This window comes from Rhinolophus sinicus, linkage group LG13, assembly GCF_036562045.2.
Source record: "Rhinolophus sinicus isolate RSC01 linkage group LG13, ASM3656204v1, whole genome shotgun sequence".
Classification (NCBI taxonomy): Eukaryota; Metazoa; Chordata; class Mammalia; order Chiroptera; family Rhinolophidae; genus Rhinolophus; species Rhinolophus sinicus.
The window spans coordinates 10,125,336-10,146,894 of record NC_133762.1 but is presented as its reverse complement, the minus strand read 5'-3'; the positions used below and the strand labels follow the sequence as shown (position 1 = coordinate 10,146,894).

The following is a 21,559-nucleotide window of genomic DNA, read 5'->3' as shown; positions in this document are numbered from 1 at the left end:
CTAGGTATTTCAGGAAACACAGACTTGAGTAGAATACTGTTTCTACAAAAGAATGAATAGCATACAGAAGGGTTGGGACTCTCATGATCTCTCTTAATATTGCTGCTGCCCATTCTCTTTTGTGCTTCCAAGCCTCCAATTAAACATTTTCTGGTCCTTCTTACTCTGTCTTCTATGTCTAACCTGCCCTTGTCAGTGTTTAATCTTTTTGACCTTCTGTGCTTCCTTCTGGATAGTTCGTTATGACCTGCTTTTTCATTCTTTCTTTAGCCAATTCAAATCTGCAGTTAAACCGATCCATTGAGTTCTTAATTCGGGTTATTTTATTGATCGGTTTAAGAATTTCCATTTGGTGTTTTCTAAAATCTCCACTAGCACTTTTTATAGACTGTAGTTCACTGCCAAATTTTTCAAACTTGACTTTGATTTCTTTGAACACCGTCACTAAAGCTCTGTTGTTATATTCTGGGTCCGGTAGTTCTGGTTTCTGGAGCACTGGTGGGTTTGATTCCACCATCTGTTATTTCTGATGGTGTTTATTACTTATATTGATTTACCTCCCCTCGTGTTCGGTTTTCAAATGATTTGTAGAATTAATGTAAGGCCTCGGATGATATTTTCTTCCACTAATGAGGACTTTAATTTGCTACTGCCAGGCACCCAAGACCTCTAGGATTCTAAGACCACCTGTTCAAGTATTAAGGTTTTTCTGAGCCAGCATGGTAAGCTGAAGCATGGCTCTATGCGAAGACTGGCTTATGTATGACTCACTCACTTCTAGGACAAGCCCCTTGGGTCTCAGCTCAGAGACAGGGAGTAGTTTGCCAGAGTCCTCATTCTTGTTTTCCTACATGGGAAAAGCCACAGAATGGACAAGTCAGTCTTTTCAGCCACATCTTCCAAAACAGGAAATACCTCCAAGTCAGTCATGCCAGAGTTTTCCTCATCTCTCTGGATTTCCCACCTCTCCTGACCCTTAGTCCATGAAACTTTTATTATCTCATTAGAAGACCGATGCTTTTTAGAAAAAGTACATTTTATCCATATTTTTTAATTATCTCCAGAGCAACGGTTGATCTGAATTATCTAATCTACCTGATACTCAGGAGTAGAAGGTCATGCAAGGTGGGAGACTGAGATTCCCCTTCTTCCAAAAATACACTGGGCATGTTATGTCATTTACAGCCATGCTTTATAATCATCTGTTCGTATGTTAACCTCAGTGATTACATGGCATAGATTCTGATTCAAACTGTAGAAATACCTTCTGAGATGTCAATGCTTGGTTTAAGTGCAGATGTTTAGCCAGGAAGAGGGTCTGTAACTTTCAGGAAATTCTCAAATGTCTGTCTGGTTCTTCTTCATACGCTGAGCTCTGGGAGGGCAAGGGCCACGTCATCTTTACTTTGAGAGTCCCAGTGCCCAATAAAAGCTTGTTGAATAAAGAACAACTATGTTTGTAGTTTGACAAAGCAAAGCACAGATGATTTAAGAGAGAGGAACCAATGCTTGGCTGGTACCTCAGGGAAGGAGAGGTTATCACCTACCCGGGTTATCAAAAAAGGTTGGTTTTTTTTTGTTTTGTTTTTTGTTGTTGTTGTTTTGGGGTTTTTTTGTTTTTTGGTTTTTTTTTGGAAAGGAGGATTTCAGTTGCTCCATCAAGGAAGTTCAAAACACAGGTGGGATATAGAGATGAGAACTTTGTGCGCTATTCAGAGGCATGAGGGATACATCTCCATTGGACAGAATTGTGGGTTTTCCCTTGGAAACCTGCCTCTGCTATTCTGACCTTTAAAAAATTCCATGCCATGAAACCCAAGTAAACACCTTGAAAAAGTGAAACCTTATGATCTGGCTTATTACCCTGAAACTGTACTCAAAAGTGTGTGCATGCATTTGTCTGGGGAAAGTGTCTAGATTTTACTGGCATCAAAATAGGCAAAAAGGGATATGTGACACCCTGATCCCTGGAAGTAAAAATAAAGATTAAAACTCATGACCCTTTAATTCAAAGGGGAAAAAAGACTTCACATGAATTAACATAGGTGCGTAAGAGTAGCTGGAAAGCAGCTGAGTCTTCAGACCTTAGCCCAGAGATGGGAATAATGACAATAGCATGTGCTCTGCTAGTCAGTACAGAACAGAGCAAAGGGGGACAGGTATCACTGCCACATTTGGGACCTCTTTCTTCCTGACCTTGGGCATTAGCATCTGGAAGAATTTCAGTAGGAAAGTGTGTGGCTGCTAAGATTCTGACAACCTCGCCACTCACTACCTAGTACAGCAATAAGCGAATGAACCATAACAAGAGAGTCATAAGGTGCCAGGCAAACAAGTTACATTGCTGGGCAAATCTCCTAGCACTGACGTCTGAACACCATCAAGACATAGACAATGCTGGCTGAGGGGACTCAAGTCAAAATAAATCAATTAAAAAATAAAAATTAAATTAAATGAAAAAAAATCACAAAACCAAAAAAAAAAAAAAAGTCAGAGGCAGCGTCTAAAAATCAACTCTGGCTTCCTGAAGCCCAGCCAAGAAATATATATGTTCATTCTAAATAAACAATGATGTCAAATGCAAAAACTTCCAAATATTATCAAGTGGAAAAAAAAATTTAAGGATATAAATGTGTTAACTGTTGCCACATACTGGTGAAGTGTGGAATGGCAGAGAAGCTCTATGAAAGCAACAAGACTTAAGAAAAAGAGAATGTGTAGCATGGAGTTAAATTTAAACATCATTAGATATAAGAGTTAGATTATGGGGGAAAGGTATCTTGTGGCCAAAAATAATCCATGAAAATAAGTTTGAAAAAGTTGAATATTAAAATGTAATTTACGTAACCTCAAAAAATAAAAATAAAGACAGAAAGTCACATTCCAGTGAAACATTAGAAGAAAATGTACTTCTATTTATACAAATTACGGTACATCCATATACTAAACTACTATTTAAATATCACAAAAGACTGAGCTGGGTCAATATGTGTTGGCTTGAAAGATATTTAATTACACTGATATGTTGGGAAAGCAAATTGCATAATGGTGTGTTGAAATGATACAGATATAGTTCTAAAGTTATAGAAATAGACATATTATTATATGTATACAAACATCTAAGAATATATATACATCAGACCCTTGTTTGGTTGTCTTAGGGGGTAGGATTTAATGGGGAAATTTTTATTCCTTATAATCTATGTCTGTATACTCATTAAATTTTTATAATAATGTGCTTATATTACTCCTTTAATCAGATAAAAATGTTCAGTGGTGAAGAGGAAAAGATATACTGTACGTAGGCTGGTGAGTAATAGCGATCTAGAGTCGGGCTTCCCCTGGGTTCAAATCCTGAGTCTGCTACTGAAAGGTTATGTGACCTTGAACAAGTGCCTTCTGCTCCTCATCTGTAAAATGGGGATAATTTTTGTACGTACCACACTGGATTGTCGTGAAAGTGGCATGAGAAAATGGAACTCAGGTAAAATGCTTAGAATATTTCCTGGCACACGGTAAGTGCTCAACAAATGGGAGCAGCTCACAGCAAAAACACTCCTTGAATTTTAATACACATTTTCCTTCAGAGATTTTCATCACGTTAGCCTCTTGCTCAATCCTAACTTTTAGCTGTCATTTGACGATTTTTTTTCCTTTAGGACTAATAATAATATGTTATGGCATATGGTATATGAGGTCGGACAATTAAGTTCTCTAACTCATCCTAAAAAAAGTGCTACACACCTCATTGCTGAATATCACTATGGTCACCTTCGAAGTGCTCCCCTTGGGAAGCCACGCACCAATGCCAGCACCTAGTCCAAACCTTCAAAGCAATTTTGGAACTCTTTTTCTGGAATGGCCATCAGAGCTGTCATCCTATTACCCTTGGTGTCCTGAATGTCATCAAAATGTCTTCCCTTCAAAATTTCCTTTATCTTCAAGTAAAGAAAGAAGTCACTGGGGACCAGATCAGATGAGTAGGGAGGGCGTTCCAATACAGTTATTTGTTTACTGGCTGAAAACTCCCTCACAGACAGTGCTGTGTGAGCTGGTGCATTGTCGTGATGCAAGAGCCATGAATTGTTGGTGAAAAGTTCAGGTCATTTAACTTTTTCACGCAGCCTTTTCAGCACTTTGAAATAGTAAACTTGGTTAATTGTTTGTCCGGTTGGTACAAATTCATAATGTATACTCCCTCTGATATCAAAAAAGGTTAGCAACATCATTGTAAAAAGTTTACAAACTTAATTGTCAGACCTCCCTCCTATTCCAATATGTATGAGTATGTATAATATGCATTTTATGACTATTTTGACTATTGTATTAAAAATGTATACATTTTATGATTATTTTATGACTGAATAATCAAAGTCAAGTAGAAAATGGGATTTGCTATAGCTTCTTCCTAATTTAACTACTGTGAGAACTGGTAAGATACCTGCATTGTCATAGGAGGGAATTGGACTGATTCCAGGCTTAAGTTAGATGGAATCAAGATGCCTAGGGGTCCAAAATACAGGGCATTGAGCTGAACTGATTGGTGGGATCCAGACCAGAGATTAGAGATGATAACACCCATTGGGTTATTGGGGGGGGGGGGAGGGACAGAATTCATTACTGACATTTATTGGAGATACTGCCTTCTCTCCAAGTCCCTTAGGGGAAGTTTCATCAGATAGCCCAACTGTGAAATCTAACCCTGCCTTTCATCTGAAACCCGAGGCTAAAGCTGTTCTTATCGCCATCTGGCCTCCTCATCAGTAGCAGAATGGCTCTCTGGAGCCTCTAGGAAGAACCTTTTTGTAAACCTCCACATCTGTCCTTACATTCTGTCTCCCAATCAAGTAAGAACCAGAATGCACGTCAACTCCAGGCCTCTAGGCAGGTTCAGAGTCATGAGCTCCCGGAATTCACCAAGCAGGGTAATGAGCCTCAGTTTCCACTAGAACTCACTTTGCATCCTTTCACACCGGAGTCGTTTCAACATGCCAGAGGTCAAATTCTAGACCAGGAGAAATTCAACCATCATGGACCAGAAGTGATTTAACACGGCTTTGGTTTAAAACTATTGTTTCCCAAATGTGTTTCCTGGATTGCTAATGTCCTGTGAGATACTAGTAGGTTTTTGGCATTATCCCATCTCCAAGATGCTTTGGAGATTCTATATATCATATCCCCAACTTAATAATATACCGTGCACATTCATTTTATTAGTCAATCAACAAACATTTATTGAGTACCTGCTCTGTCTTAGATAGTACTTTAGGATAAAGAGTGAACAAGACAGATGAGATTCCTACCCTGGTGGAGGAAGGGAAGGAGGACACAAATAAGTATCAGGAAATGATAAATTTTGTGCAGAGAGTGAAATGAGAGGTGAAACCTAGAGTGATTGGGTAGCTAATTGGGCTGTCAGAGATGTCCCCTCTGAGTAAAACCCATTTAAACCGAGAGCTCAAAGACATAAATATTTGAAAAGAGTTCAAAAGATTGATGATTTTTCAGTAAAGAAACCTAATAAATTTACTTATGCTGACATTTCCAAATCCACCTGTCACGAAGACCCTTTGAGAGTGGAACACCCCGTGGCATCCCAGGGAACCCAGTTTGAAAAGTGTTGATTTGAATATGTCTTGCCCTCGTACTGCTGCTCAGACGACCTGAAAGCTCACCCCCGGAGGGTTGATGGATACAATCACTGTCTCCACTGATACCTAGAAAAGTAGAGGCAGCAGCAGCAGCAATTACTCGGGAGATAACATTCCGAACTGTGCATTTCAGGTTCTGCCAGCCTCGCCCCCAGAGGAACTCCACCACCCAGAGCAACATGGGACCTGCAGCCTTTGTAGCAAGGGCCGCCTAGGAGTTGAGGACGACACACAGAGTGGATGAGGGGAGTCCCCATTTGACAGCTTGCAGTAGCAATGGGCCCCCAGGACTCCATCACTCTTTCCCTCCCATCTCCCACCCAGCCTTACACCAAGACTTATGCCCAAACGTCTCCAGGCCGGGGTTGGCAAACCACCACCCACCAGCCAAACCCCACCCACTGCCAGTGTTTGTAAGTAACGGTTCACTGGAACTGACCTTGCCCACTCATTTGCATACTGTCTACAGCTACAGTGGCAGGGCTGACTGGTTGTAAGGGAGATCCCGTGGCCCATCAATCCTAAAACAATTGCTACCTGGCCCTGGATAAAATCTACCAACCCTTGCTCTAGGCACCAGTTCTCTTTCCTCGTGGCCAGTCCTCCCAGCCTTGGGGGGGGGCAGTTGCCATCCTCCCCAGATGTGCCAAGTGGGGTGGGCTCCACTGTCCCCAAAAGATATCTACCACCTGGGAAAATCTGCTCAGAATCTTCTCAGTGCCTCTCCTTTTCCTCAGAGAGTTAATACACCCGGCGAGAGCACGTCTGTGGGTGTCAGATTCTCTCTGCTCAAATCCCAACTATGCCACCTCCTCACTTTACGACCTTGGGAAATTTGTTAACCTCTCCAATCTTCCGTGTTAGAGCTTTAAAATGAGGCTAATAATACTGCCTGCCTCACAGGGTTCCTGCAAGAATTAAATGAGATGATGCGTGTGGAAGAATTTGCACAGCTCCTGACTTGCAGAAACTGTTTAATAATCATTAGTTATTATTTCAACAATTTTATGAAAAGGACCAGGTAGGGGAAACTGAGCACATAAAACATGAATCTCACAAATTCCCTCCACGCAAAACACTTGAAGCCACTTTCACCTAACAAATATTAAGGAGCTTTGGGCAAGCGTGTGGGGCACCCAGAATTCACACACTAATGGTATTTACATGGCTCATGAGTGCATATTTTGGAGCCACTCTTTCTGAAAAGAGTCATCATCCATAAAGCTGAGCATACGTGTACCCTGTTACGACTCAACTCCAGTTGTAGCTACATATTCAGGAGACATGCAAACGTATACTAGTCAAAGAAGCCACGCCTACAAAGGGAGGTGGGTGGGTTCTATCTATATGAAGTACGGAGCACGTGAGACTAATCTGGGGTGTTAGAAAGCAGGGGAGTGGTTACACTGGGGGAGCAGTGACAGGAATGGGGTGAGAGGGGGTCTCCTGGGATGCTGAGCGTTTACTCATCTGGGGAATGGTTCCATGGATGTATCTGGTTTGCAAAACTTTATCAAAAAAATAAAGAAAAGAGGGAGGGAAGAAAGAAGGGAGGGAAGGAACAGAAGGAAGAAAGAAAAACTACGTATTGTCCCATACGCCGTGCCACTCTGTTTTCTTCCACACCCTTTGTTCGGCCCATTCTTTTATTGCTAGCATCTCTGCCATTCATCTCTCCCTCACCCTACACACCGCTTTCTCTAATGAGAACCTGGGGTGTGAATCTACGTTCTGAAGAAACCATGCCGTATTCGCTCAGGGGAAAAGCACAGATCCCACAAACCCTCAACTTTCTTCATGTCAGGTCTGGCAAAGGATATGGAAGTCAGACCCACGAGGATGCATTGCCACGTGCCCGTTTCTGAACCAAGAAGGGGCACCCCATCTGTCTGATTCACGGCTGCCTGTCCCACACTTACAGGCACAGTAATTGGGAACGCAGACCATCGTCTCTTCCTTGCCTGCACGCCTCCCCAGTCCCCAGGGCTCCAATGGAGACCATTATGTTTGGCTTCCGTTACAGTGGTTCCAGTTTTAGTAACTGCGTAAATCGTGGAGTAAAGGTTGCCAGGTTACACATGTCTACTGTGGGCATAGGTCTCTGGACCGGCCATTAGCCACAGCACGTCACCACCAATGCCCCATTTCTAATTCCTCCTCAAAGCAATGGTGGCTCTTTGTCCCTCACCCCTGCCCTGCGGAGGTGAGCGCTCAGGGGGCCGTCAGATGCAGAGTCTGGGTCCTGAGGAGGGAAATGCTAATTGGGCTCAATTCCCAAGAGGGGACAGGACTTTTTCAACTCAAGTCTAATCACTTTAATGCAGTCACGTTGTCAGAGCTGCTCTGACACAGGAACACTCAAATGCTGCCTCCAAAACAATTGGTGTTTCTTCCAAATTATAAAAGGGGGGGAGCGCAGTTCTCCTCCCCCCCATCCCTGAGCCTCGTTCAGCCCAGCCCTGCCCCGTGGGGTAGGATAAGGGATGCGGACAGGCTCCGGATGGGGTGACAGGCAGCGCTGAGTGACAGGCAAGGACTGAAGGTCTGGCTGCAAGGTGGGGGCAGGGATGAGAGGAGGGCCTGGGACAAAGGCAGGTCGGGGACAGGAGGGTGGGGACAAACATATCACATCACATTACTTGACAAGAAAGAGCAGTGACGCAGTCGTGTCAAACATCCCCCAGTCCAAATGGCTTTACCAGGTCACCTTGGCTGTACGTTCTGCAGCCCCATCAGCCAGTTCCGGAGAGGCAGCCATGACGAAGGGCACAGTCAGAGCTGAAGCTTGCTACTCAAGACTTGCCAGCATTTGGGCCAACTCCCGTTTCAATCTTTCTCCCTCTCCAGGAACGTTCGGTTTTAATCAAACTCAGGTCCGTGGCAAACCCTGAATACTTTCCACACTTTCCTGACATGGGAAGATCTCTGGGCTCTCCTCGCCCTGGTAACCACACTTTCCCCTGCTGAAATCTGACCCATTTCCTAAGCCCGTCCCTGAATCTCCAGCCAGGAGGAGTTTCTCCTCCCAACTGCCACCGAATTTTCTTTTGATGTTTACCTTCACTGTGGCATCTATTACATGCAAACTTGCTCCACAAATATTTCTATCCTCCTACCTTTTCACTTTAACACCGTAGTTTCACGAAGGCAGGGACCATACTTAAGTACAACAATTGCTGTTTATCAGGTACATAACATTATGCTAACCTTTTTACATGTATTTTCTCAAAACATATACGCCCATGAGTAGGTATTATAATTCTCATTTTACAGATGGAGAAAAAAAAATTCAGTACAGAGAAGTTCGAGCGTTTGTCCTGAGTCGCACAAGTTTTGAGTGGCTGAGTCAAGATCCAAAGACCTAGCTCTTCTTGACATATCATCCTACTCAACAATCTTCTGAGTTTCTTCTAGCACATAGAAAACTATGGATGGATGGATGGATGGATGGATGGATGGATGGATGGATGGATGGATGGATGGACGATGGACGGACGGATGGGTAGATGGATGGATGGATGGATGGATGGGTGGATAGATGGGTGGGTGGATGGATGGACAGATGGGTGGGTGGATGGATGGATGGATGACAGACGGATGGACGGGTGGATGGATGGATGGATGGACAGATGGGTGGGTGGATGGATGGATGACAGACGGATGGACGGGTGGATGGATGGATGGATGGACAGATGGGTGGGTGGATGGATGGATGACGGACGGATGGACGGACGGGTGGATGGCTGGATGGGCAGGTGGGTGGTAGACATTGAAAATATCCAATTGACCCAAATTGAAAGTGTTACCTTCCTTTATCGGAAGTTATTAACCCACATACCAAAATAGGATGAAGATTACTTTAGTTCTAAATAAGCATCCTTCTATTACAGAGAAACAAAACCCTCTCAACCTCTAGTTTCAATCAGGCCAAGGTAAGCTCCTCAAAACAAAGAATAAAGTGGGTATTCCCTAGGTCATGTAAACAACGTAGACCAGTGGAAAGACTCTGGAGTGACAAGATCCACGTCATATCCCTCGTATAGGAATTTACTAGGTTTCTGTCATTGAGCTTTGAGTCGCTAACCGTTCCCTGACAGAACAGTCACATCTCCCTCACAGGTGGCAGAAAGAGTGACGTCACGTAATGGATGTGAAAACTTGGCATAGAGTGGGCCCTTTGTAAATATTCATTTTTCCAACCTCTAATTCCAAGATATTTAAGAAATTGAAAGCAACAAGGTCGTAAAAACGAAACACCAAATAAACGCTTCTCCTCACTTCCAACTCAGCATACACCCACAGGCCACCATCACCTCCATCATTCTCCGGTGTAACTGGCACCAACACATTCCTTAGACACTGACGGATGCTAATTCTTGCCAAGTTTGCCCCTTTTCCATTCAGCGCTTGTTCTTACGGGGTTTTCTTTTACTTTGCTTCCACTGATGCTTGAAATTAAGGCAAATTTCAGTTTGTTTCCACATTTGTGTTGCGGTTGGAGGAGGAGTCTCAGAAAACAGAAAAACAAAAAACCTCTGAAAGCCTCAAACTTCACCAAAGAGAGAAATCCTGTGATCCTTAGAAAGTCTACACCGTGTTTGCTATCTAAAAGGGAAATTCTTCTCTTGATTTGCCCAACCCCTTCTGCTCCTAAGGGGACAGCTCCATTTCTGTTCGACCTGGCCCTGTGGTTGTTCGGTAGATGGAGAGTCCCACATCCTCCATGGAGATTTCTAGAAAGACAATTTTCAAACACATGTTTTGGAAACAAAACTCCCCAGTGTTATGAATGAAAGCTATCAGGCATCATTTTTCTGCCCATCTCCTCTTTGCAGCCCAAGGGCTAACATCACCTGTTGTCTTTGGAAATAATCCTTGGAGGAACAAGTCCAAAGGAAAAGTGGAGTTGTCGCCCCTTCCAGGTTTCCTATGATCTAAGCTCAACGCTAACTCCAGGCAAGAAGCCCCACGTCTTGCAGCCTGGTTCACAATCCATAATAGATGACCTTCTCAGAGCCCTAGTTGAGAAAAGGAGTACGCAATGCACATTTTGGCAAAGATGCCGACCTGGGATTTGATTTGAGCAGCAGCTATACCAACAGAGTACAAATGCAAACAGCAAACATGCGCCCATGTTACAGCTCAGCGCGTGCCAAAGCAGACCGAATAAGTCTACATTTTTCATGTTTTGATAAGGAACTCAATTGGCATTTTGTGGGACACTGCTGGGTGAGGGCTCACGGTGTCAGAGCTGGCGTGGAGCCCACATTCTGCGACCCTGGCAGCACCCCATCTTCCCCATTAGTGCAAAGCACACGGAGAGATGAGAGCGGGACAGAATGAGACACGCTCTTTTTTTTCCACGTGTATTGGAGTCCACCCAGGAAAAAAGCAGGGCAGGTTGATGAAAAGCGGAGGCAAGTGTTCCCATGCTCTCTACTGTGTACTCGACTGGGGAAATCAGAAAAACCACAGTCATTCAAACAGCTGTTTATGGCTCACGAGCCCTTTTCAAATGGATTCTCTTAATCCTTTATCCAACGTACAAAGCTTTAATGAACGTATTTTGACTACCCCTTTTTACAGACGTAGAAATGAAAGCTCGGAAAGGTCAAGGGACTTGCCTAAGGATACACCACTGGTAAGAGCCAAGAGTGGGGTGGGATCCAGGCCTTCCTCTGTCCGGCTCCCGTGCTGTAGGCTGCCCCTCACCCCACCGGCCCCGCTGCCCCTTCACCCAAGCCCTCAAGAATCAATCTCATTTTCCGCCTCAGACCCAACCTGTAAAAGTCAAGACTTGGAAAATGTCTGGGTAGAAATTTGATTCTCATACCTTCAGGATAGAGAAAAAGCTGTGTTGAACTTGAGGTAGGAAAAATCACTCAGACCTTTCCCACTTGTGCAGGAAAAGGTAAGAGGCCAAAGACTGATAGTTTAGAATAACCTGGTTTATTTTGTCATTGTGCCCCAAAGAGGCAGAAGTGGTGACATTCTGGAACAGGGGGACGTCTACTATCCTATCGTGGGGATACCGTGTGTCCCCAAAAATAAGGCCTAGCCAGACCATCAGCTCTAATGCGTCTTTTGGAGCAAAAATTAATATAAGACCTGGTCTTATTTTACTATAATATAACACCAAGTCTATATAATATAATACAATGTAATGTAATATAATATAATATAATATAATATAATAAATATAATATAATAAATATAATATAATATAATATAATATAATATAATATAATATAATATAATATAATATAATATAATATAATATAATAAATATAATATAATATAATAAATATAATATAATAAATATAATATAATATAATATAATATAATATAATATAATATAATATAATATAATACCTGGTCTTATTTTACTATAATGTAAGACCAGGTCTTATATTAATTTTTGCTCCAAAAGACGCATTAGAGCTGATTGTCCAGCTAGGTCTTATTTTCGGGGAAATAGGTTCCCTGTCATCCTTCTGCTTGCTTTTTCTGGTCGTTTGTTATCTTTCTTCCTCCCTGCCCCTGGCAGTGTTCTGGGGTGCTCCTGAAAGATGTGGGGAACTCTGAGCTCACTTCTGTTTAGACATGAGTACTGACGTCCCCCAGAGATTTGAGAAGCAATACAAAACCTTCTATCACCTTTGTGTACAAGGAAAGGGGGACTGAGCGGAACGGGTAAGACCTTTGGGATCCCCAACCGTAACCCCTTCTCGGAAGCTCTGCGGGCTCTCCTAAGTCCATCAGGAGTGGAGGTCGGGTGGTAGAGTATCAAATCCATATGAAATATCATTCCACAGAATATCTGCTCTGGGTTCTCTTTTTTAAAAAAATATGTCTGAGTTCTGATTCATACTAGCAAGACAGAAATAGGCCTCATGGAGGCACTTTCTGGGGGCTGACTCAGGAACCCCAGTAATTCTACAACCAGATTCTGAGTGCACAGGGAATGCGTGTTCTGGTTATTTTAATGTTCTGGTTAATTGGGGACTAAGTAGGGTATATTGAAGATAATTAAATCTTTCTTTGATTGAGAATCTCGCAGTGAGTGCTCTGGAGCGATCACTTTAAATATCAATTAAAAAATCCCCACTGGTGGGAATTCAGGAGCTTGAGCAGAACCTGTAGTGACTTCCAGGATAACTGCAAATTTATTTTGAGGTCCGCACCCACCCCCAACACTCCTGGCCCAGATGCAGTCTCGCCTTTTCGGCGTCGGATAGGAGTCAAAAGACACTAAAGTCGCCCGGATGTTGACATTCTTTGGCGCTAGCTCCAGCTCCCTAATGAAGGACTTGCATGACCTTGAGGAAGCTATTTCACTTTCTGAGACTCAGTTTCCTTATCTGTATATGGGAAGGTTGGCGTTTTGGGTCCTTAAAGTTTTCAGGGATGCAGCTTTCCTTCGGAAGCCGAGGGACGCTGCGATATTGACAGCAGGGGAAAATGAACGTTAAGGATGAGACATTTACATTCTAACTCAGGGAACAGGGGCCTGAAGGTCATCCTCTGATGACGCCCATTCGGGGACTTCAGGTAACGTCCCGGAGCCGACGGACTCTTGGGCCCCTAGAGCCCTGGGTTCTCTCCATCCGGTGAAGCTAGAGTATCTACCCATCTAGACAGCAATGGTTCTTGGCCTTCCCTGCACGTTGAAACTATCTGGGCACTTTTCAACATTTCAATTCCCAGGTTGCTCCCAAACCAATTAAATCTGATTTGGGGTGGGAGAGTCCCCACGCGATTCTAGGGTACAGACCAGTTGGCAAACCACTGCTCTCGGACAAGAACTCTCAACATTAGGAGTGAAGAGAATCACCGGGTGGGGAGGCAGACCCCCCACCCAGGCCCCTGCCCCTGGTGGTTTCCATTCCTTCTGGCCAGATCCCACCGGAGAAGATTCACTATTAGCAGGTATCCTAGGCAACTCAGATGCAGACCACTCTTGGGGAACTCAGGAAGGGCCATTTCGCAGGAGAAGCACCGAGGAGTCCACTTCCCTGCTACCTTTCCTCCTGGGCAGTTCTACATCCATCTACACGTCTCCTGCCTTGTTCAGGGGACGCGTGAGTCCTCATTTGCCAGGCAGGCTTTTTCTCCATCTTTCCCATCCATAGCAAACCTGGATCTTTTTTCAATAATCTAAGCAGAGCACTCATCCACACCAGTCATTTTCAATATTTAAACACTACAGCATCACTTAGGCCACAGACTCAAGGTGAGAGCTGCGCGTTAGCAAACTGGGCCACTGGCACCGGAGGGGACCACGGGAGCCCCGCACAGCCTGAGCCCGCCATGTTCTGCACCCCTCGACCTCTTCCTACCTGAAGCGTGCGGAGCAGGACCTGGAGTCCAGTGGCTTCTTGTTCTGCCATCCCCTCCTAGGGTCCTGGGGGACCGGCTGCCTGAGGCCAGGTCGGGGCTGGAGAGGCAGCGGCTGCCAAGCTGACCTCGCTCCCCGCCTCTCGGGACACGGCTGCCCCGAGCCCTCAGCTGCACATGCTGCTGAGTGTGAAGTCGCCGCCGTGCAACCCTAGACCTCAGCACAGGCGCGAGTGTCCCCCGACTCCTACTGTGGGGATTAGGTGAGCCCCGGCCCAGAGAGAGCTGAGCATGTGGGCACGGGGGTGGAGAGGGCACCAGCGTGAGTCACTCACCCACCTCCAGGCCCATGCAGAGGCCACCTGGACCGCTGACAGGCATTCCCAGCTGACCTGGTCAGACTCCCTGCAGAGGCTCGCCTGGCCCTCCCCGCTTGTCCCCCTCCCCCTTTATTTTGGTCTGTTGCCGGCCGGCTCCCGGGTAACAGGAGACCCAAGAGTGCTTGCACAACCGTGGCGGTGCAGGGCACAGAAGCCCAGGGCCCCCTGAGGTCCCAGGCTGAGGGACAGGAGCCGTGACTGAGAAGGAAAATAACTGCTCCGGACATTTTCCATGGACGGGGTCCCTCACCTAATCTGCTAACTTTCCTAATAACCCTGGAGGGGTCGTACTGTTATTACCATCCCATCCCACCCCACCCCCGTTTGACAAATGAGAAAATCGAGCCACAGAGACATTAAGCTGCAAGAACAGGGCCGAGGAGTGTATGCCAGGCCTCCAACAGGAAGCCTGGCCCAAAGCATGAGCACTAACCATTACACCACCCTGCCTCCTGTTGCTGCAAACACACAAAGTCATGGAGGGCGGACTGTCCTCTGCCTCAGGGACGGCAGAGGCCCAGGTGGGATTTCCTGCAGACCCACATATGACTCATCATCTCTGTCTATGGCTTCTGCTCAGAACGTGTGGGAAGAGTCTGAGTGGCAACTGGCCCCTCACTCTCGCCCTGTCCACACCTAAGTGTCTTGCTGGTGTTTAGATGCCGGTTGTGAGTGTGGCCGAGGGCCTCGCCCGGTCACTCTAGGCCCCACCCCAGAGCGCCTGAAGATGCCGAGGGAATTCATAGCTGCTTCACAGAATTACTAAAGGATTCAAGTTTGGGACGCCCATATTCACGGCATTGCCACACACAGCCCGCGTGGTCCACGCCTGACAATTTTGGACGTGAGAGCGAGGAGCCAGAAAGCTCACAGCACGACGTGAGTGTGTGAAAGTGGAGAGTGAGTTCACTGAGGTTCGTGACCCGTGGCGAGCACAGCTGGACGGGAGGGCCTTGGCTCTCTCATGTGGGGACCTTTCGTGAGCATCAAAGCCTCCAATTGGCAGCTGCCCCAGCTCCTTGTGGTGACTGAGGAAAGAGTTTGCATTTCCTGATCCTATTCGGCCTCCGTGCTCTAAGTTGGCACTGGCCACGCCCTCAAATTCAAGGACAAATTCATGTGGTCCGTGCCCTCTAGAAACTTCCACTCTTGATGGCTTTACATGTGAAGCCCTCCCATGCTGGGAACTGACTATAATTTCTCACATTTATGGAGCTGGGGGGGGCAGTTGACCCCCCTTCTGCCTGTAGTTCACCTCCCTACATCTCCTACCACATCCGATGACAGGAGGGAAGAAATAAAGGCCCCCTAAGGATTGCCTCCTTCCCTGAGCGGTGGAGCTTTCAGGCACAGGCTTTCTATCATCCTTAGAAGGTCCAGGGGTGCAGGGCACGGGGAACTATCCCATGTGATTTAAGGGCAGATGACGCCGCACTCCTGGGCTGCAGGATAAGAAGAGAGAGCGAGCAGGAAGGAAACATCACCCTCCTCCCAACATCGACCCGGAGAACAGTTTAAAGGAAAAGGTCACCCTTGTAGTGCGAAGTCATAAAAACCACCTCTGAGGACATAACTAAAGGTCTTTTCCTCGCTGGAATGGCGTTAGGGCACAGACGAAGTGAAAACCTTAGCGTAAAGGGGTTGCTCTCTTCTACGCAATGACAGCTTTCCCCTGCAGCACCGAGAACCGTGTTTTCAGGAAGCCCCCTGTGAAATACGGCAAGGAACGGGCCCCTTCTTTGCTTGGCGACACACCTGTCTCACCTGCCCGACTTGGATGCACTTCCCCTCACCTGACAAAGCTCCTGGCTCTGGGGAATCACCACACACATGGATGCCGGACAAGGCATGAGTGCTGGTTTTGCCTTCTGATTTTCTGACAATGTGAGGGCTCACCTCTAGCTCATTTCAGCTCCCCATCACACCTGCACCAAGTTCCTCTTTTGCTTCCCTGATACTCAGATCTCAACATTGTGCTGCAAAAATACCAGTGACCTGCTCCCCTCTCTCATAGAACCTTCTTTGCTCCCACGCTTATGGAAGGCCCGGGCAATGCCTCCATCCAAACCTCCCTCTCCTGGATTCCATCTTAATAAGACCGGTTCTGTGAGTGGACTGAGTGACTTTGGCTGGAGTGGAAACGGGTGACAGGAGCTGAGGCTTTCCTCCGCCATCACTACGTGAATCTCAGTAGGGATAAAGAAGGGCAGACCAGCCCAACGGCTAGTAGGATGCCAGTACTCAACGATGGCTGATTCATAAATTGACGCTGATGTAGACGGAGTTTTCTAACAGCATCCAGAGAATTCAGTCCCCTGGCTCTTTCCTATTCAACATTTTTATCAATGACTTGGCTGAAAATAAAGGCTGCATGCTTATCACGTTTTCTGGTGACGCCCAGTTGAGAAAGATAGAAAGATGTCAGATGACATAGTGGCATCCAAAAAGATTTCAGCAACCTTGAGTGATGGGCCAGATCCTACAAGATGACCTAGAACAGAGCCAAGCGAAAGCTCCTTCCCCTGGGTCCTCCACACAAACTGCAAACATAGCGTGGGGAGACTTGGCTAAAAAGTGTTAAACACAGAAAAAGCTCGGGGGTCAGCCAGAGGTGAGAACCGCATAAATGGCAGCATGGCCCCATTTCCCAAAGTGGCTTTTCACTCGAATGCCTAACTGCCAAAAGGGCAATGTGTCTATTTGCACACATACAAGTGTTGTGTCTATAACCAGGATGGTGGTGACGTGGCACTGAGGTCCCGCCGTGCAGAGGTCCAGCGTGTGTCTGGCACAGAGGGGGTGCTGGTTGATGGGCGCTGTTACGGAGTATTATTATTACACACATTCCTAATGGAAGTGTCCAAACCACAACGCAGGCTGTCTTGCTCAATACCGCTCAGCGTCTGGGGTGCAGGACAGCGGTCCCCAAGGCTGGACCGGGTGCGGCTGAGGGATGGCTTCTAAAGGCAAGAACCAGGATGAAAGCGGGGTGCTACATGGAGCCCCATTGGAGACAGGCCCAGAAGTGTCCTGAAGTTGTCCAGGCTGCAGGATGGGGCTATTTCCCAACACCGGGGGCGCCCGGCAGGGACCGAAAGACCATTTGGTCAGAAGGTTCCGGACGGGAATCCCAGGACTGTGACAGGCCGTGTGTTCAAGCAACATGACGAGGTGAAGAGAAAGAGGGAGGGAGGTGCGCGCTGGCCCCCGCCAGGAGACGGCATGGGTAGAACACGTCTCCTTCTAACCTACTTTCTAGAATGTGTCTCTCTCGCGGTGGCACAGGAGTTGGTTCCACCTGAATCAACATTTTCAATCTCAATTGACAGGATGCATTTCAATGTACATTAGTGGGGGTGGGGGGAATACCTAATTAGCATAATGAAACCGTATTTTCTCAGGTCTTAATTCTCTTAATGAAGTTGAAAAGTTGACAAATAAGTCAGTGTGACACAGAACACGAGGCACCGCACACGGCCAAAAGCTACAGGGAGGGAGGTGAATAGCTCAAATTGTGGGAAGATCACATTGCCACCCGCTTCCTGTCTCGTACTCAGCTCAGATCACCTTTTCCCTAATCTGAAAGTGAGACCAAACCTCACTCCAGTAACACCCCCTTTCCTCAGATACATTTAAAGCTGATTAGGATAAAGATTTACTCGAGTTCACACATGTCACCAGTCCGTCTACAGCGGTGATTTACATGTCGTGTTATTCTCTGAAGCTTTCCATTTCCTGCTTTGGTCTTCTTCATTTTTACTTTCCTGGTGTTTTTCGTGTGTGTGTTTTTCCTGCCTCACTGCCAGCACACACGTGTGTATACACACACAGACACACACATGTCACGTCCCGTCCATCAGAGCTGCCTTGACAATGTGGTGTCAGAATCGATAGGCTGTCCCTCGTGTCCCTGAAAATATTTCCTTCTCCTAATGCATGACATTCCTAAGGGAGGGGAGAGGAATAGAAGGACAATAAGTGTGGGTACGAGAGCTGCTGTATTGTGTACGTTGCCCGACTTAATCGTGTGCTAGCCCTCGGAGGCAGACATTATTCCCATTTCCAGGTGAGAAAACCAAGGCTAAAGTACGTGAGGAAGGTACGTGCAAGCTTGTGATGGATCCTGGGTCCATTAACCCCCACAGGCCCTGCTCTCCAGGGAGAGGAGAGGCTGGAGGTGGAAAGGCCCCTGGAAGGAAACTTCCCAATGGATTTGCACTCATAAGCGACAAATGCAGACGCTTTCCTGAGACTAGGAGAATCGGTAGCAGGAGGGCATGCCTGGCAGTGAGGCTGGGAGTGCAGCACAGGAGTCTCAGGTGGCCTAGAAAGGGGACTTCATGCTCACAAATACCTCAGGCAGAAGAGGAGGCAGGATAACAGAGACCCTGTACCACTGCTCATGGGACCAGCCCTTCTGACAAGACCTCTCCACTCCAAACACGAAAGAGTCGGATCAAATTTTCTGAGTGGGAGATGAGGGTAAGGGGGATCAAATATATGGTGATGGAAGGAGAACTGACTCTGGGTGGTGAACACACAATGGGATTTATAGATGATGTAATACAGAATTGTACACCTGAAATCTATGCAATTTTACTAACAATTGTCACCCCAATAAATTTAAAAAAATAAAAATAAATTTTCTTTTTTAATTATTAAATGTATAGGGGTGACGTCGGTGCACAAAAATTACATACGTTTCAAGTGGTACAATTCTATAATACCTCATGTGTATATTGCACTGTGCGTTCACCATCCACAGTCAAATCTCCTTCTACCACCAGGTATTGGATTGCCTTTACCCTATTCTACCTGCTCCCCTCCCCCTGCAATCAAACTTTTGCTCTCTTGCCTAGTAGCCATGTGACTTTGGGACAGGTACCTAAACTCCCCGTGCCTCAGTTTTCTCACCTGTTAAATGGGGGGAGGACAGTGCCTACTCATAGGGCTGCTGGGAAGGTTCAGGGGAGTTTCACGATGCTCTCAGCACACTGCTTGCCATCTGCAAATTTATGCCAGAAATGACTCCACTGTAGCATTCAGCAAGGACGTTTCTTCACCTGTTTTGTCGCCTCTGGGCCCCAGAACCTAACAGCTAGATATGAAGTGATCCAGGCATGGCAATATTTGTATGGTTCTTTGGGTGTTTACGTGTTAGAGAGAAATGGCCAAATTCACTTTCATTTGAGAATATCACCTAATTTTTAACACATACTGTAGTTAACGTACTGTAGAGAGAATAGATTCAATTCCTCCCCATTACAGAGGGTAGGTTCTCCCCATCCTGGGAGAACAGTGTTGATGGTGGCATTTCCTGGAGATGTGCATTCTGTCCCAGTCTATTGTGTCCTGTGGTGGCTGAGACGGTTATGCTGCTTCCCTCACCTTGAAGTCCCGAGTTAGTCCTTGCTCAAAGGACAAAATGGAAATTATGAGATGAAAAACTACGTAGTCTTTATACGTGTCCAACAGTCCAATAAGGAGTTTTTGTTATAAAAATATATTGTCTTTTTTATTTACCCACATACATTCCCACAGCTTGTTATCTCTTCCAATAGATAGGATTTTCTCCCAGGAATCACTGTCCTTCAGCCTGAAAAAAATTTCAGCATTTCGATTCGTATTTATTGAAAAAGGTATTTATGTTGCCATCATTTTTGAAGAATGTAGAATTCTGGGATGCTGGATTAATAACTTTCCTCTTCTTCTTTGGGGACCTTTAAGATATCATTCTGTTGTCTTCTTTTCAAAGATAAGTTAGTCATCATATGTATTAATGTTTCTAGTATGTGATGGTCGTGTTTCTTTGGCAGCTTTCAAGATTTTTTTCTTTCTCTTAGGCTTTTGGCAGATTTACTACGTGATACCTACATGTGACTTCCTTTGTATATATCCTGCCTGAGTTCAATGAGCTCCTTTGTAAGTGTATGTTTTCCCACAAGTTTGGGACATTTTCAGCATTATTTTTTTCAAATAGTGTTTCTTCCCCCTTCTCCCTACTCTCTTTCTTGGACGATAACTAAATATACGTTAAGTCATTTGATATGGTACCATTGGTTCCTGAGGCTCTGTTCACTTTTATTCAAGTCTCTTTTTCCTCTGTTCTTCAGATTGAAAAGTTGCCTTTCCCAGGTTCACTTATGTGTTTGTTTCTTACTTTCAACAAACTTCGTATTTTAATCATAAAATAATGGGTTCTTTTTCGTACTTTCCATTTCTCTGTTATTTAACCATCTGTTTATTTATTAAGATCATTGTTTTCTTTAGTTCTTGAGACTATTTAAAAGTAGATGTTTTAAAGTCCCAGTCTGTTCATTCCAATATCTGTGTTAGTTTCTATTGACTGCTTTTTCTCTTGACTAAGGAACACATTTTTCTGTTTCTATACATGTCTAGTAATGTTTACTGATTGCACTGTGATTGAGATATTGTGGAAATCGTACATTCTGTAGTAGAAGGCCACCTGGATAACATGTGGTCCATTTTTCCACATTTACAAATTATAAAAGGAAATCTATGAGGGAAAGGTATTTACCAATACACGTGGATAGTTGTGGCTGACTGAAACTATAACCAAATCTCCTGAGCTGAGACTCAGGGTCTTCCCAATATTCCAACTTGAAAACTTGCTGCTTTTTACTTTTTCTAAATGTATTCCTCAGAAATAACACTTTCTCTTCTTAAAGAAGGCATACTAAGCCCTTTCCTGATTTCTATAACTGAAGTTCACTCACCCATTCTTCTCCATCTAGGCTACTGCTCTCGCTGCTGTTAATGATATAGTATCACTGAGAGCCTACCGTCTGTCAAGTGCTGTGCTTACACTACTCTGTGCCAGCACTGAGCAGGAGTGGTACTTAACTTTATCTCACACGAAACCCTGTCTTGTTTTGGAAGCGTAAATACCACTCCGTCTGCCGGCAGAATTCAATGCTCCCTTTTCCATGTCTCCAAAGCACATGCATGTATAACACAGTAGGGGTGATAATAGGTTACAGTAATTAGTTTACACGGACACCTTTACCATTCGGCTCTAAATCTTTCAAGGGCCTGAGGAGCCCACGATGCCCATCTTACCCACCACAGTGCCATGCAGAAAATAATGGGTTCTAATGACTTCTGGAGAAAGGGGAGAGCCCACCTTTGGGCTAGTTACATGCCATTATTCCCAGCCTTGTCAGCAAGTGG

General features: G+C 45.4%; 1 protein-coding gene across 1 annotated transcript in view; it reads right to left on the bottom strand.

The window, feature by feature from the left end:
* AGBL1 (AGBL carboxypeptidase 1) overlaps positions 1 to 14,245 on the bottom strand; it is a 583,728-nt gene extending 569,483 nt beyond the window's left edge. Inside the window, exon 1 of the mRNA XM_019726713.2 lies at positions 13,991 to 14,245. Coding sequence (XP_019582272.2) covers positions 13,991 to 14,041 — 51 coding nt within the window. The 5' untranslated portion in view covers positions 14,042 to 14,245. The remainder of the gene's footprint in view (positions 1 to 13,990) is intronic.
* Positions 14,246 to 21,559: the final 7,314 nt, after the last annotated feature.